General features: G+C 37.7%; 1 protein-coding gene across 1 annotated transcript in view; it reads right to left on the bottom strand.

Annotated features, from left to right (window-relative positions):
- Positions 1–1,471: 1,471 nt before the first annotated feature.
- AP2A2 (adaptor-related protein complex 2, alpha 2 subunit) overlaps positions 1,472–14,213 on the bottom strand; it is a 52,579-nt gene continuing 39,837 nt past the window's right edge. The window contains exons 14-22 of the mRNA XM_009323439.1: positions 13,483–13,656; positions 11,426–11,589; positions 8,661–8,743; positions 7,811–7,901; positions 6,860–6,982; positions 5,967–6,083; positions 5,690–5,759; positions 4,937–5,071; positions 1,472–4,148 (exon numbers count right to left, since the gene is read on the bottom strand). Of these exons, the coding sequence (XP_009321714.1) occupies positions 4,071–4,148; positions 4,937–5,071; positions 5,690–5,759; positions 5,967–6,083; positions 6,860–6,982; positions 7,811–7,901; positions 8,661–8,743; positions 11,426–11,589; positions 13,483–13,656 (1,035 nt within the window). The 3' untranslated portion in view covers positions 1,472–4,070. The remainder of the gene's footprint in view (positions 4,149–4,936; positions 5,072–5,689; positions 5,760–5,966; positions 6,084–6,859; positions 6,983–7,810; positions 7,902–8,660; positions 8,744–11,425; positions 11,590–13,482; positions 13,657–14,213) is intronic.

The following is a 14,213-nucleotide window of genomic DNA, read 5'->3' on the forward strand; positions in this document are numbered from 1 at the left end:
AAAGGAATTCCAACTACCATGCCAAGACCCAGATAACCCTGGAAAAAAGCTTATTACGGAAGTGATTGTATTTAGTGGCTGTGTTTGTAACTTTGACAGTTGCACACACTAGCCAGACCTTCAGATGGCCTCAGATACCATTTTTTTTTTTTTAGTTAAACACTGATCACAATTTAATACTTCCACAGTGACTGCTCATTGCTGGGAGTTCTCTTGTATTGATTATACAGGATAGCCTTGCAGTGAGGCTTCCTGAGCAGCTACCTGGAGTATCAATGAAGTTCACTGATAAATTATTCCTGATCAGGTGGTGGTGGGTGGGTGGGGGTGGGTGGGGAAAGAACAGGCAGGGTGGGGTTTGGGAGGGAAGACCAAGACAGATTGTCTGGCCTTGCTCAGGGTGATATTTAACCAGAGGCTAAAAACTGGCCTATGCACTGTGCAATAACCAAAATTTGACTTTCAAATAAAGTAGAAGGAATTGAATTTGCTAACTTACTTCTTGTTATTTGACCAATTATTTTAACTGAAAATAGTCTGTTAGGTTCACTACAGTTGAACTAATAGCCTATTACTTCATTGGGAGAAGAGACAACTGAGGTGACCTGCTCCCTTTCCTTTGAAAGTGGACACAGCACTCGTGCTTGTCATCCATAGACAGCTGCGGTCAGAAAGCAAGGTGCTACATGAACCAACAGCTAATTGTGAGGTTTCTACTCGCACTCTTAATGTGGTGGGACATTTCTAGAAACATCATTAACACAGACATGTAGTGGCTTTTGGACAAAGCAGAAATTTGCAGGGCATTTCTCTACAAGAAATCAAAAGACTGTATGTGTCTAACAGGACACAGATAGTTCACCCCCAAGCGATTTCTACTTGCTGCTAGTAGAGCATACTTTACTACTTTGCAATTCATTTAAGAAAAAGTTTATGAATGCACAAGAGCTCATAGTGCCCAGGTATATTTTTTTCTTTTAGCAAGTTTTAGAGAAGTACTAAGAATCTGAAGCATACATTTAAAGCTTGAGTGAGGTTATTTAGCAGTTCAGATACTTTTTTTTAGTGACATCAACTTTTTTTTTTTACAAGTCCTGCCCTGTGTGTAATACAGGTGTGTGCTTCATAGGCTCAACAATACCCCACTGTTACATCAGTTTACTGCAGCATGTACTGTTAATATACTTGTTGTTAAACACTATAGGAAGAAAGATTTTACATCAAGTTTTTTTCTGTACAGCAGAGTATTTGTAACATGTGACCAAACACACCAACAAAAAAAAAAGCCATAAACAAACTCACTGGGGGAGCAGAGATCCACAGGCCAGGTAAGACTCAATTGAACACAACCCCCCAGTAGTTTGCAGAAAAGAATTTACCGTTACACATCAATTGTTGTTCCATAACAATCATTCCATGCAAGTATTCTTTACGCTTCCATGCCCCCAGACAAAAAAAGGACAGTTTGATTACTGTTCTAATCATTTATTTAATCTTAATACGTTCTTCTGATGAATATAGTCTAATATATAGTCTTCTATATGAAAATTCTCCACTTAATTTGACAGAACTTTGTTTTATACAAATAAGACAATCACCATAAATGTTACATACTGGAGTGTAGGTCAAGAATGAACATATGCTACCTGTTTCACTATTCAGTTATTTTCACATGTCAATGCCTGAAAATACTGTACTTAAAAACAATAACACTGTTTACTGCAGAAATTACTTTGTCTGCTTGACAAGATACATCACTTTGGTAAGTTAACCATCATTCACAAAAAAATAATAAAGTATTTGTCCTTAACTTGTTCACTTTTCTGCTCATGGCTTCATTGAGCTGACATTTAATACAAAGTGTGAACAGTCATAAGCTTAACACAGTCACCACTGAAAAGACACTTTTCCCTTACCCCCCTCCTTCCCACATTTTTAACGCACATTTTAGCACAGCTTGAACCAAAGCAAAGTGAACTAAAGTAGTGCAGTGTCTCAAGGTGTCCTTTAATGAGGGCACAGAACTTTTTCAGGGGAACAGATATACAACAGGATTTAGGAAAAAATGAAATAGAAGCTCCTCCCCTGTCTTTGCTAAGACTCCCTGTAGCTCAGCACACCAGATTTTTAACATAGCAGCCAACAGCATGGTTAAGATAACAGGACTAATAGAGACATATGGCATCCAAAGGACAAAGCAGAAGATAGTCCATTAGTATTTTGCCAACTGCCCAACCTGACTGCAGGAACTGCTCATGAAGATTTTCAAAGAAAGTGTTTGTGATCAAAGAGTCTTGGTTAGCTACCTGAAAGGCCCATAAAAGGGCCAATTGTTTAAGAGAACTTTTGCAGAAAGACCAGGTCTATAGCCAAGTTTTCAGTCCTAACTTCCATAGTTACCAGCCATTTCTGGAAAAACAAAACATCTCCCAAAATCCACACACCACAGCCAAACCTTTGTTCCTCATTTTTCACTTGCACTCAAGTACAATCACTGGCCTTCAACCAAACTAAATTATAATCACCCAGTTCCATCATTTAACTCAAAGCACTGAAGAAAAAAAGCAAGGCACACTCAATCATGTAGAATCCTGTCCCCTGCTGTGCACTGGGCAGCATGACAGGAGCCTCATTTAAATGTATTTTCAATGTCATCGCTATCACTCAAAACCTTTATTTCATGGGCATACTTGGCTGTATGTGTTGTGAGACACCAGTCCCAGGCTTCCTTTAAATAACCTTGAGGAAATCTTGATCTGAGGTTCACTTCTCATGTCAGCAGCAGCTGACTTTGTTCATCGTGACCTGTAGTACTCGCTGACAACTGCCTGCAGTTTCTAACTGCACTACCTCACCTGCTCTGTTTTAGCAGTCTTTGTTGCATCTCAAGGCTTGAAGAGTGTGAGCCAAAGTTGCATCCACTTACTTCTGCAGAGAGTTTGCTGATGTGGAATAAGCTAAAGGCTTTTGTTGTAAAAATCACTATAAAAGCTGAACATTTTTGGGCCTTCTACTCTCGGTCTCAACACAAGTCTTCTACAACACATTGGATATTTTTACCACCACTGACAGACAGGAAACTGTTCAGATATCAGTTATTCAACCTATCTAGTTTTAACATTACTGTACACTTGGGAAAAATATTGTTTAAAATTACATTTTCATCTAAAAGAGTGCATGCCTTACAGCCTTTCAAAGGCCCATTTCTTCCCACTTCTTTTATACAATACCAGACTCTGCAGTTAGTTATATCACATCATTAGGACTATTACTTGCTAAGTCTGATGGGAAACAGAAAAAACACAGAACAGACTATTTAACTTCAGTTTGACTAACAGCGGACAAGCATGTACTCTTTCACCACCTACCAGAGAAGCTCACCTCATTATTTGAAATAAGCAGAAGGATTAAGAATAGCTTTTGTGTTCAATCCACTTTCCAAAGATCAGAAAACATTAAGATGTAAAGGATTACAAGATTAATACTTTAAGATTCTGGTCCTGTGGCATTTTTCAAATACAAAGGTTGGTGACACTCAACATAAATGTTCACTTGAATCAGATTCAAATGCATCTTGGAATCTGCCCTTCCATCCAGTACAAGACTTGGGGCAATGTTCAACTTTACAAAGTTTTGACTCTACATTAACATCTCAATTAACCTTACTGAGCAGCATTACGTTGGTTTCTTTCAGCTCAGAGCAGAGGGAGTACCTGTTAAAGGCACTAAAGCAGAATGTTATTAGCCATTTCCAGTTGAAATCCTTGGTTACCACATCTAAATCAATTTCCCTTTAACAAGTTTAAAAGCCTGACCTCTAAAAAAAAAAGGAGCACAAGACAGCCTTCCCACCCTTTGTGTAACACACTAAAAGCCATTTTTAATTTAAGAAGTCACTTCCCTGCACTGTATATTTTATAGTCTTCATTTCAAACAAGGGCCAAGTCCTATTAAGGCAGGGAGCTGTTATTGGTTAACACTGCAGTACTCAGACAGTGATGTACAAGACATTTATTTGCAGTATGATGACAGTGATATAAGTGGAAAAACCAAAACTGGCATGGTTAATATTAAAACTGTTCTGACAGCAATTCACATAATCTCTGAGATACAGCTTCTTTACTTGTTCGTAGTGTGAGCCTATACATCTGAAAAAGAACATAAAATATTATTTACTTTTTAAACACAGTTTGGCATTAAATGAATGCACAGTTAACTAGTGAAAGCTACCAGTTACCTCTTTCTTGTTTTGTTAGATTTGGTAGGAAAGATACCTCAAGTTAAAATATTCAGAGGCAGTCAGCCACAGCTTCTTCAAACCATAGGCTGGAGTACATCTTCAAGCCCTTGCTGAGAGTTACCATTGTTCTAATACTTTTAGGCTTTAACAGCAAGGTGTTGTCCAAAATTTTTCTTTAAGAGGAGTAAACATTGTGGAAAAGTCTAAAGACTCTCTACCACCACTTCTTCAGAAAACAGGAGACTTACCACCCAAAACTTATTTTTAGTCCTCAAATAACTTCGACAAAACCTCTATCAAAATGCTTGAGGAAAAAATATTAACATTGTGTTCATTTGCTTATTTCTCTTTTAGCCAATCATTCTTTTATTAATTTAAAATGGCAAAGGGAATTATACTTCATCTTGTCCAAGGTGCACAAAACAGAAACATTAAATGTTTCTAACCTTCAAGAGAAGAAGGACAGTCTGGAATAATACAATGATCTCTTCCAACAGGAAAGAATTGCTACGAAGCAGCAGCTTACCAAACTGGGCCAGGACGAGCTGCTACAATTTCGTTTCTTGTTGGGAGTCTGCAGTCACAATTAGCTATTGCAATAGTGATTTTAAATAGATACCTTAAGGAGTTTGATATACACAGATATTTAGTTCAAACAAGAACCTGTATTTGAGCTGTAGATACTTAAACAGATACCTGTGCCTGGAGGTTGGGTTCAAGGCGCAGCAAGCATCCAATCTGAGTAGTTTTTGTATGTATGATACCAGCACCAACAAAGTTAGCAGGATTGGGATCTACCTCCTCAAGTAGGGCTGATCCAAAGCCAATTATCTATGAAAGAAACCCAGAAGATTTAGATGTGGGGACAGCAGGACACCAATACCAAGTCTACCCAAGCACAGCCACCACCAACTAGCAAAACAAGTAGGAGACTAATTTTTATTTGAAGTGTTCAAGACATTCGAGAATTATCCAATACCAATTTTATTACAACAAATTTTTGAAGTGACAGAGTGACCCTGATAATGAGCTGTTCCTGAAAAAAGATTCTTCTCAAAAACAACTGAGAAACAAGTTGAATTCAGCATGTCTCTCCTGTTTTTGATAAAGCCATTCCTGTCTTACACTAGTCACTTCTGTTTCGCCTAAGGCAGCCACTTCTACAAAGAGTCACTTGTTTTCTTTTCTAACTAGTAACTCTAGTATATATAGCTTGAAGTATCTTCCAATTCAGTTTTAAGCACTGAAGTGATGTTTTCTTAAGTAGCTTCAAGTTTCCAGCTGCTATTGAAGACTATTTAATTCAAGCCACACTACCAAGAGTCTGCTACACAACATGGACTTACACTTTAACAGGATGATCCAATTCTCATATAAACCAAGACGAACAAAGTTCACTTATACCACTACCCTTAAACTACGAATTAAAAATACCACCCTACCACCCACCTTTGCTTTTGTGATCTCTGCATCCATCGGGTGTTTTGCTTTAAAGATACTCTGTACTTCTTGTTTCGGACTGCAAGACAAGGCAAGATGAATACATAGTATAACACGTGTATTATGTACAGCATTGTTCAACAGCAACTAATTATATTGCGAGAGTTTATAACTCACAGGATTAAGTATGGGATGGGGTACTGCATCAGCTATATTCACAATATATGCTTTATCTTCCCTTGGCCCACCATAAGAGGCCCAAGCCCAAGTACAGACAAAGCCTTACTTGCTCAGTTGCTTCCAACGCTGAAAAAAGTCTTGAGAAGACATCTCTGTTGGCTGGAAAAATTTATTCAATGTGATGGGTAATTTTACCGAAAGATTTTGAAATGTTCCACCATACCTGCATATGGAATAGAAAGAACACTGTGTACGCAGCAGTGTCAGCAGTCTTTCAGCCTATATCAACCAAGCAATTGAGGATGAACACTAAGGTGCACTTGTTTATGATTAAAATCCATCAACAGCAGATAATGCTATTTCTAAGATAAATTTATTTAACAGTGGATTAAAACTGTATTTGCTCTGCTTAGATGGCAGAAGAAAGTGAGTCGGCAGAACTTCTTAATAAGGATCTCATTTTCAACATAGGTTGTTATCCTTCTAGATAGCACCCAGAGGAGTGAAAAATATATCCCTGTGAAAACATACTATAAGAACCAGTTTAGACTAGAATAACAGAATGTAGCCCAGAAATTCCGAAAGGCTGATATTGAATGGACAGAACAAGATTCTATTTTTGGCTGCATGCATTTCCAGTCCAAGTTGTTTGCAGAAGTGTTCTTGGTTTCCCGAAGGGAGAAGTTACTGTGTATATTCCTGTCAAGATTTCTTAGGCAAACAGGAAGACTGTTGTTTTATACAGATAGCGGAAAGAGAAGTCATGGAGACATTTTATCAGTAGCTGCTTCTTGATTAATTTTTTTTTTGTAAAACCACATTGTTCCAAGTGGATTCCCTACCTTCCCTAGTAGCTTAAAGCTTAGTTAGATCAATTTTTCAAGTAAGTCATCTACCCAAGACAGCTTTGTGTGTCCATATTCTACACTTCAGTCAGAGGACCAAGACAAATTTAACATCTTTCATATAGTTCACTAGCATTTGAATCCTGTGTTTTACCTGAATTGGATGTTCAGGATTGGAGCTTCCATAAAGTCTGACACACATTCAATGTTCACCACCTGTTGAACCTGTGCACCTCCATCCACTGTGGGGTCAACAGGTTTTGTCTGAAGATTCAGGCATAAGAAGTGGTTAAGGAAACTGATGAATTGATAACTTTAAAAAAATAGCAAATCCTCCAATAAGCTACATGAAGAATTAGCATTGTGTCCACTCATTCTCTATAGGCTACTGAATATTCAAAGCTCAATCCTTGTACAGCAAAAAAGTTTCTGGTGAGTTTTTTTGTGGTTGTTTTTTTTTTCTCTCTTCATACTGACACACCTAGAAGCAATAACCCCCACAATTCTCAGTTATTTGGATATTCTTAAAGGAAGATGCCCTCAAAAAAGTATGAAGGCACTGACTTCACAATAAAAAGCACCAGACTATCTCATTTTGATGTGAACATTACAGTGATGCTTTGAGTCAAACAAGGTTGATTACATAGTTTCCCAGAAATCCTAAGTTTGCAATACCAAGTGTTAAGGACAAACTGTAAATTAAGAGCTTATTTTAAAGTATCATCATCTTTGTGTACATGTATTCTTCTACCTCCATCTCAAGTCTGAGGTTATCTGCTAATGCAGGACTTTAAGGACACATCTATATGCCTGCTACTTTGTGCAGTGGAGAAAGCTACAGTTACATTACATATTTATTCAGCCTATTTTCTCCTTATTTCAACAGTAAAATTTGTGTCTGTAACCAGAGCTTTAAGGAGAGAATCTTCCATCTCTGCTCAAGACTTGTTCTTTCTACAAGAACTTTAGAAAGTTATCAGCAAGTTTCTCATTTCTTCATGTTCAAGGACACCATGCCTTGATCCAGCAGCTTTATTATAGTTTTGTGTGGCATAAAACACAAAACCCAAATAAGAACAGACACATGCTACTGCATTTAAGGATATTTGACTGTAGGTCATCTGAACAGATTACTGTTGGAGTAAAATTCAAGAACTGTGTTGATGTCTTATTACCATAGAATATGAACATACGTCCTAGAAAGAAAAGAAAAGACATCAGAATTTTTAGGTACATCACATGTAATCATATTGAACTACTTGTGCTTCAAGTATCTAATACCCTGTCTTTCTACCTTTCATTAAAACAAAGCATAATTTCAATGGTTTATCTTACCAAAATATTCACAGTTCAAAATGAAATAACAGATTACAACAAACCAGACCTCTCCCACAGGAGCTGTCACACAGGCAGTTAAATAATCAGCGGAAGTCTTTCAGTTGCTGGAGAACATTACTTTTTACGTAAAGAAGCTATTATGGTACCATAAACGATGCAGAAGGGGAGAAGCAAGCAATCCTAGTGCTGGCCTGTGTTTGATTCCCAGCTCCCTTCCTAGATGTTTTCAGTATCTTGTGCATTAATGTGTTATGATAGACATGTCTGAAATGTATTGTATATTATATTATTATAATAAGCTATACTGTAAGATACAAAAATTGAGGAGAATGGTCCTTTATACCCCTGGCTGTACCAGCCTTACAACCAGGCAGCAAAGGCTGGACCTTACAGTACCACTTAACACTCATTTCATTTCAGCTACCAAAACAACCAAAAAGTTTAAGAAAACAAGAACCCACACAGAAGCCAGGATCTTCACTGTTTGTGTGTCCCTAAGACAGGTTAGGCCTGAAATCACATTTCCCTCTTAAGTAGCTGAAAAGTCAGTCCTATCTGCAATATCGTGCTGGGGTTGATAATGCAGACAGCTAACCACTTGGCCCGAAAGATCTTACCCAGGTTCTGTCGAAATTCAGATTTCAATCCAATTTGTAGCAACTGATTTTCAAATAAGACTCCATTATTTTTACACACAAACCTAGGGGAAGAGAGGGGAAACGTGTTTTAAATTGAGCCACATTGAACAATATTTAGAACCACAAAATTCAGGGTTTACACAGAGGATGAAGATTGTGGTTAACCTAGAGTGCATCAGTCTGTGAGAGAGGCCTTTGCAGAAAACTGCAGAGTTAGAAAAGACAATTTAACAACCAAAACCACCACTTGTAGGACACGAAGAACTGAAATTTTTATTTGATAGGATATCTGAGAAACTACGAAGGAAGCCACAATATGCTATACACACACACAGTGTCTATAAAGGACCAGGCAACAGACTAGGATTTTTCTTATTCATATTCTTGACAACTTCTGAAACTCATTAGGTTGGTGCAGAATTGAAAAGTTTGAAGCTTTGACTGTTAAAACCTGAAAGAAAAAAGAATCCCTTGTTTTATCAGTTCTGTGTCACATAAGTCAACTGAGCTGTATTTTTCTTTCCATTTTGAGAGAAGCAGCCCATTCTGCAGTGATTTCAGTCCCTTCTGTCACCCTTCACTTAAAAGTAGAAGAGGTGGTCAGCAAACATCAGCCTTTTGCATACAAGGCACTTAAAACATACTCCCAAATATCAGTACTTTTGACAATTTACTCTTTTGTGTCTTTCCTTTATTTGTGAATAGTTGCGAAACTTAATATACAACTGGCATTGCCTCATTTTTAGAGCAGTGTGTGATAGCACTGACTCGTAAAGGCAACTCTAACCTGCGTATTCATGAGCTTGTCATAAAATTCACAGCATCTACAGAGGTGTTCTAGTCACAAGTCTGACAGTACGTTTCTCTAGTTTTGCTGGTATTAAGTTAATGCACAATATAGGTTTGCTTTATAACTATATTCTGGAAGTTGCCCAGCCTTGCAAGGTTTTAGTATTGCTTACTTGTGAAAAAGCTCATCAGCATCATGCACAGTATCAGCTGGTTCCTCAGAAACTACCTCAGATGAAGCCAGGTCAGGGCTAGTTCAGGCAGCACAAAGGAAGAAAGGCAGTAGCGACAGAGATAGCAGGAGTTAGTAAAGACAGCTTAGTGCTTAGTTATTTCTTTTACCTCCTTCCTCAAAAATGGCACTGCTGAGTTTAATGCATGAAAAACTTATTAGCTGCCCTAGCTCAGTACACCTAGAAAGGTTTTAGGCATTAGGCAACGTTTTCCCCCACTTTTCTCCCCCACCCCACCCCTCCCTGATTGTTAGGAACCAGCAATTCTTCCCAAAGACAGGAGACAGCTGAAGGTCTTCACAGTAGCTTAAATTTATACCTCTTGAAGAACAGAGTCCTTTTAGGTGTTTAATTGTGACAGCAAAGAAGTTTTAGTTCAAAGCCATAAATGTAGATGTTTATTAATTACTACAAATGTGTGCTTTGAAGCAGAGGCCTCAACCTTAGTGGCACTTCTAACTACAGCTGCACAATCAGTTCTTAAAAACACGCAAGTATTAAGTGTAGGCAAGAATATACAGGCACGCAGAGAATGACTTACCCAAGTAACAGACTAGAAACAAAAGTGACAACAGCACTAAAAAGAGGCAGGAAACTGTAAAAGGCAACTTCTCAGTATCATTAGAGAAGCATTTCATCATCTACAGACAGACCAAGAGGTTGGGCAATGCTATACTTTCTTCTGCAGAAAGAGAAAACTCTTTTTAGGTAACTTTTGCTTATGAAGCTACTAGTATTGGTTTCTTTTTTTCCCCCTCTTTTGGAAAAAAAGCTCTAACAAGCTTGTGTAGTTTCTTAAAGTCTTGGTATTGTGTAGCATGATAAACATCACTTATTGCCTTCCAAGAGAAACACAGGATCAAGTCTTAATCACTGCAAACTTGCAACAATGCATTGCCTAGCACAAAATTTTGATGGAAGTCTCAAAGATCCAGGCAGATTAGTTTCACTAATTATGTCTTTTATATTAAGATGTACTGGAAATTTGTCATGACATCACTCAAAATTTGGTCCTTGGCCAGTAAGATGACAAATTTTTAAGGACATTCTGTGATCTTATACTATTTATTTCCAAAATTTTAGCCAAATAACATTTAAGTGTAGCCACAGTGGCTTTTAATATTAAAGGGATTAATAACACACTGCACCTGGTAGTGTAATTAGGAAGATACTTGTATCAAATCCCCTTAAAAAAAGCACTTGGTTTTTTCCCCCTTTTCACACCTGTTTGTCATACAGTAACAGAACAATTTAAGTATATCTTGAAATTCTGAGAACCAGTATCTCTGGATATAATCCATCTCACTGTTCCAGTATCAGGTTGCCATAAGTGGAGAGACAAGAATACTTTATGGAAATAAGATAAGAATAAACATATTCATATCAGGCCAGATAACCCCTAAATTCAGCATGAATTGAGAAGCACAAGCAGCCTAGTTTAACAGAGAAGCAAAACCAGCATGAAAACTAGGCAATACTGTGTAGCTAATATCCTCAGGTTGATTACTACAAACTCAGTTTTTTCAATGAGCAGAGGGATTCAATAAAGATAGCACATCCAGCATAGAGTTCAAGAACACCTCCTCTCTTGCTGCACAACTACCACCCAGGAATGCATTCAGTAAGCTGGAACAAAACCGAAAGTTAGTGTGTATTTTTTTCTCTAATCCTGTTTTAACAGACAAATTCTTCTTCAGATTCCTTACAGGGTGACTTAATTACCTCGCAAAGTTGTCATCAGAACCAGGAGCAAGAGGTGCAACCGCAGAAGCTGAATCTGAAAATACATCCACCAGCAAGCTACCACTAGAGGACGGTGGGGGAGCTGAATTGGTGAGAGGGGCAGCACCCAGACCCAGCAGATCCGCAGATGGAGAAGGTGTAGACTAGGGAAGACAAGACACTTTGGTGTTACACTACAGCAAAACTAAAACAAAGCTGTTTCTTTTACATAGACAAGTAAGCTATGGCAAAGTACCTCTCCCCACCCCAAATCAAGCTTTGAAGGGATGTAGGACGCTTTATGAATACAGTTATCACCTTGCATTTCAACTTAAGGTCATTTGCAGATGAGGTTTTCTTTTTTTCCTTTGAAGAGAGTTATGTGCATTTTACCATTAAATAAAAAAAAATTCTTCTGTCTAGAATCTGATTCTGCAGAAAAAAGATGACAGTGTTTTTCCCTCTTTCTTCTCCCCTCTTGGTTTCAAGGAAAATTAAGTACTGTAGGGAATAAAATTTAAGTGTGTTGCTTTTCTTTCATGAAGAATCCAGAAAGAAAGGCAGTGGCTTTTACATGAACCTAAATTAAAACATCACAGCATCTTTAAAATTGACTATCAGTTTAGTCGTTGGTTTCTGAAGCTTGGCAAACCTTAGAAACAACATAAAACCTAACCAGCAAAAACACAGAGCCTGTAGCTAGTTCAAGCTGCAGACACTAAAGGTAGAGGCAAGACCTTTAATTTTTTTTTCTCCTCAAATAGAACAAATCAAGTATCCAGGACAGAATCATGCAACAGAGGCCACGTATGTGTGCCTAAGTCACATGCAAGAGCAAAGCATAGACTGTTAAACAAAATATTCATGTCTTAGACATTAGCAGCCCACAATATGCCAGATACGCTGAAGATGAGTCATGAGATGCATTTGGATTGAGTTTGAAATTTTGTTTTTGTAAGCCAACTCAAAGTTATCATATATTCCAAAGACTGCAATTGATGCAGCATAACGAAAAATTTTCAGAAGCCAATTAGTAAGAAACTACTAAAAACAAACAATTGGAACTCCAATTTGGAACATATTCTTGGCATCTAAGCCAGGGTCACACCAAAGCCACTAATGAAGGCAACATAGCAGGAGTTTCTTACACAGTTGCAACCCATAAAGTGAAGCTCATAAAGCATAATGCAATTTTGACTGCCAGTCACCTCAGTCAATTTGGCATGCAAAGAAAGTTTGGCAACTTTTCTGCTGGAAAGGTATTTCTGGCCAAAGATGTTGCACTTGGAATATCTACTCTTACATAGGGCAGTGACTAAGAGTTAAAGGATTTTGCTTTAACAAACTGAGCAGAGAGTGTGCTACAATATTTCCTCCTCTTAGGTAATCTACTACTACATCTCAAATGTAATTACAAGTTATGCTAGTCATTAAAACCAGAAACAAGTATTACATTATGGAAGCGATTCATGCTACCAGCTTTAATTGACAATAAAATCAGAAGTTTCAGCTCAGAAGAAACAAGATTGTGACCTTGTCTACCACAACTGAACTCAAATAAACAGTAACAACATTATATCAAGGACATCTGTGTTAAGTCAAGTGTTGTCCACTTCTAGGAAAAACAGTAACAACCCGAAATAAGATGCAAAATATATACCATGTTAGACAAATCAGAAAAACAGCTGTTACTTTGAAATTCAAGTTACTCCTTTTGAATATGTTAATTTTATCATCTCACTTTCACTGCAATTTCACTGGCAAGGAAATTACCATTTCTAAGTTTACAGGAATTTTTCAAAGTAACAACATAGAAGGTATTTTTTTAGGCTGCAGACAGTTTGTCCCCATTTATATAATATTTCCAAAGGAAAATGGCATCCAAGCATGCAGTGGGGGGAAGCAGCTGTATGTTCCCCTGCTACCTTATAGCAAACACCCATAGTCTTGAATTTGAGATGAGAAGTTTTAAACACCTAAAAAGCCACTTCAAGGAAACCATTCTTTTCTCACTTGCACACCGTCTAAGTTAGTGAAATAACAGCTTTTAAACTCACAACAGCACTGGCATTGACAGAGGCAGGTTCAGTGCTTCCATTCATATCAGAGCTCCTCTCCTTTTTGATCTCTTCCAGGTCAGTAACTGTGCCTGGGCCTTTCTTCTTCTTGAGTTTAGCCAAAATAGAAGATTCCCTCTCTGGAAAGGGAGGCATTTCTTCCAGCACTGTAGCCTTATCACAAAAAAGTGTATTAGTTAAACTTACAAAAAAAAGCCAAACCAGCTTCTGAATCTTTGAAGAGATACACCCTTATAGATTGCATGAAGCAAAAGCAGAAGTAATTATTCACACAGAAAGCAACTATGCAGTTTATTGTACAGTGATGGAGTAGACTTGCTTTTTAAAAAAAGAAAAAAAATTATTTAAAACTTTTTGAAGTCCTCCCAAAGCAGTTCTTTAAGAGAACAGAAGCATATCACTTCTCTAGTACAGTGCTATTAAAAAAATGATTATATCATAGCAGACCTAATGGTCCTTAAGTCAAGCAGACCTAGACTGAAACCACAGAAGATCACTCAAAGATCTAGTCAGACCTAAGCATTTATTAGCTGTCAAGACTAAATGTGCCATGCTCTGGCCAGACCTGAGAGCATCAGGTTAAAACACTGAACTTCTAGAGACAAAAAAAGAAAAAAAAAGAATTCAGCACAATTACAAGTTTCCTGCCCACCATCAAGTCCTCAAAACAAAGCACTAGCCTTTTGGTATCTGAATATTGTACAACCCTG

This window comes from Pygoscelis adeliae, unplaced genomic scaffold, assembly GCF_000699105.1.
Source record: "Pygoscelis adeliae isolate BGI_AS28 unplaced genomic scaffold, ASM69910v1 Scaffold5, whole genome shotgun sequence".
In the NCBI taxonomy this organism is placed as follows: Eukaryota; Metazoa; Chordata; class Aves; order Sphenisciformes; family Spheniscidae; genus Pygoscelis; species Pygoscelis adeliae.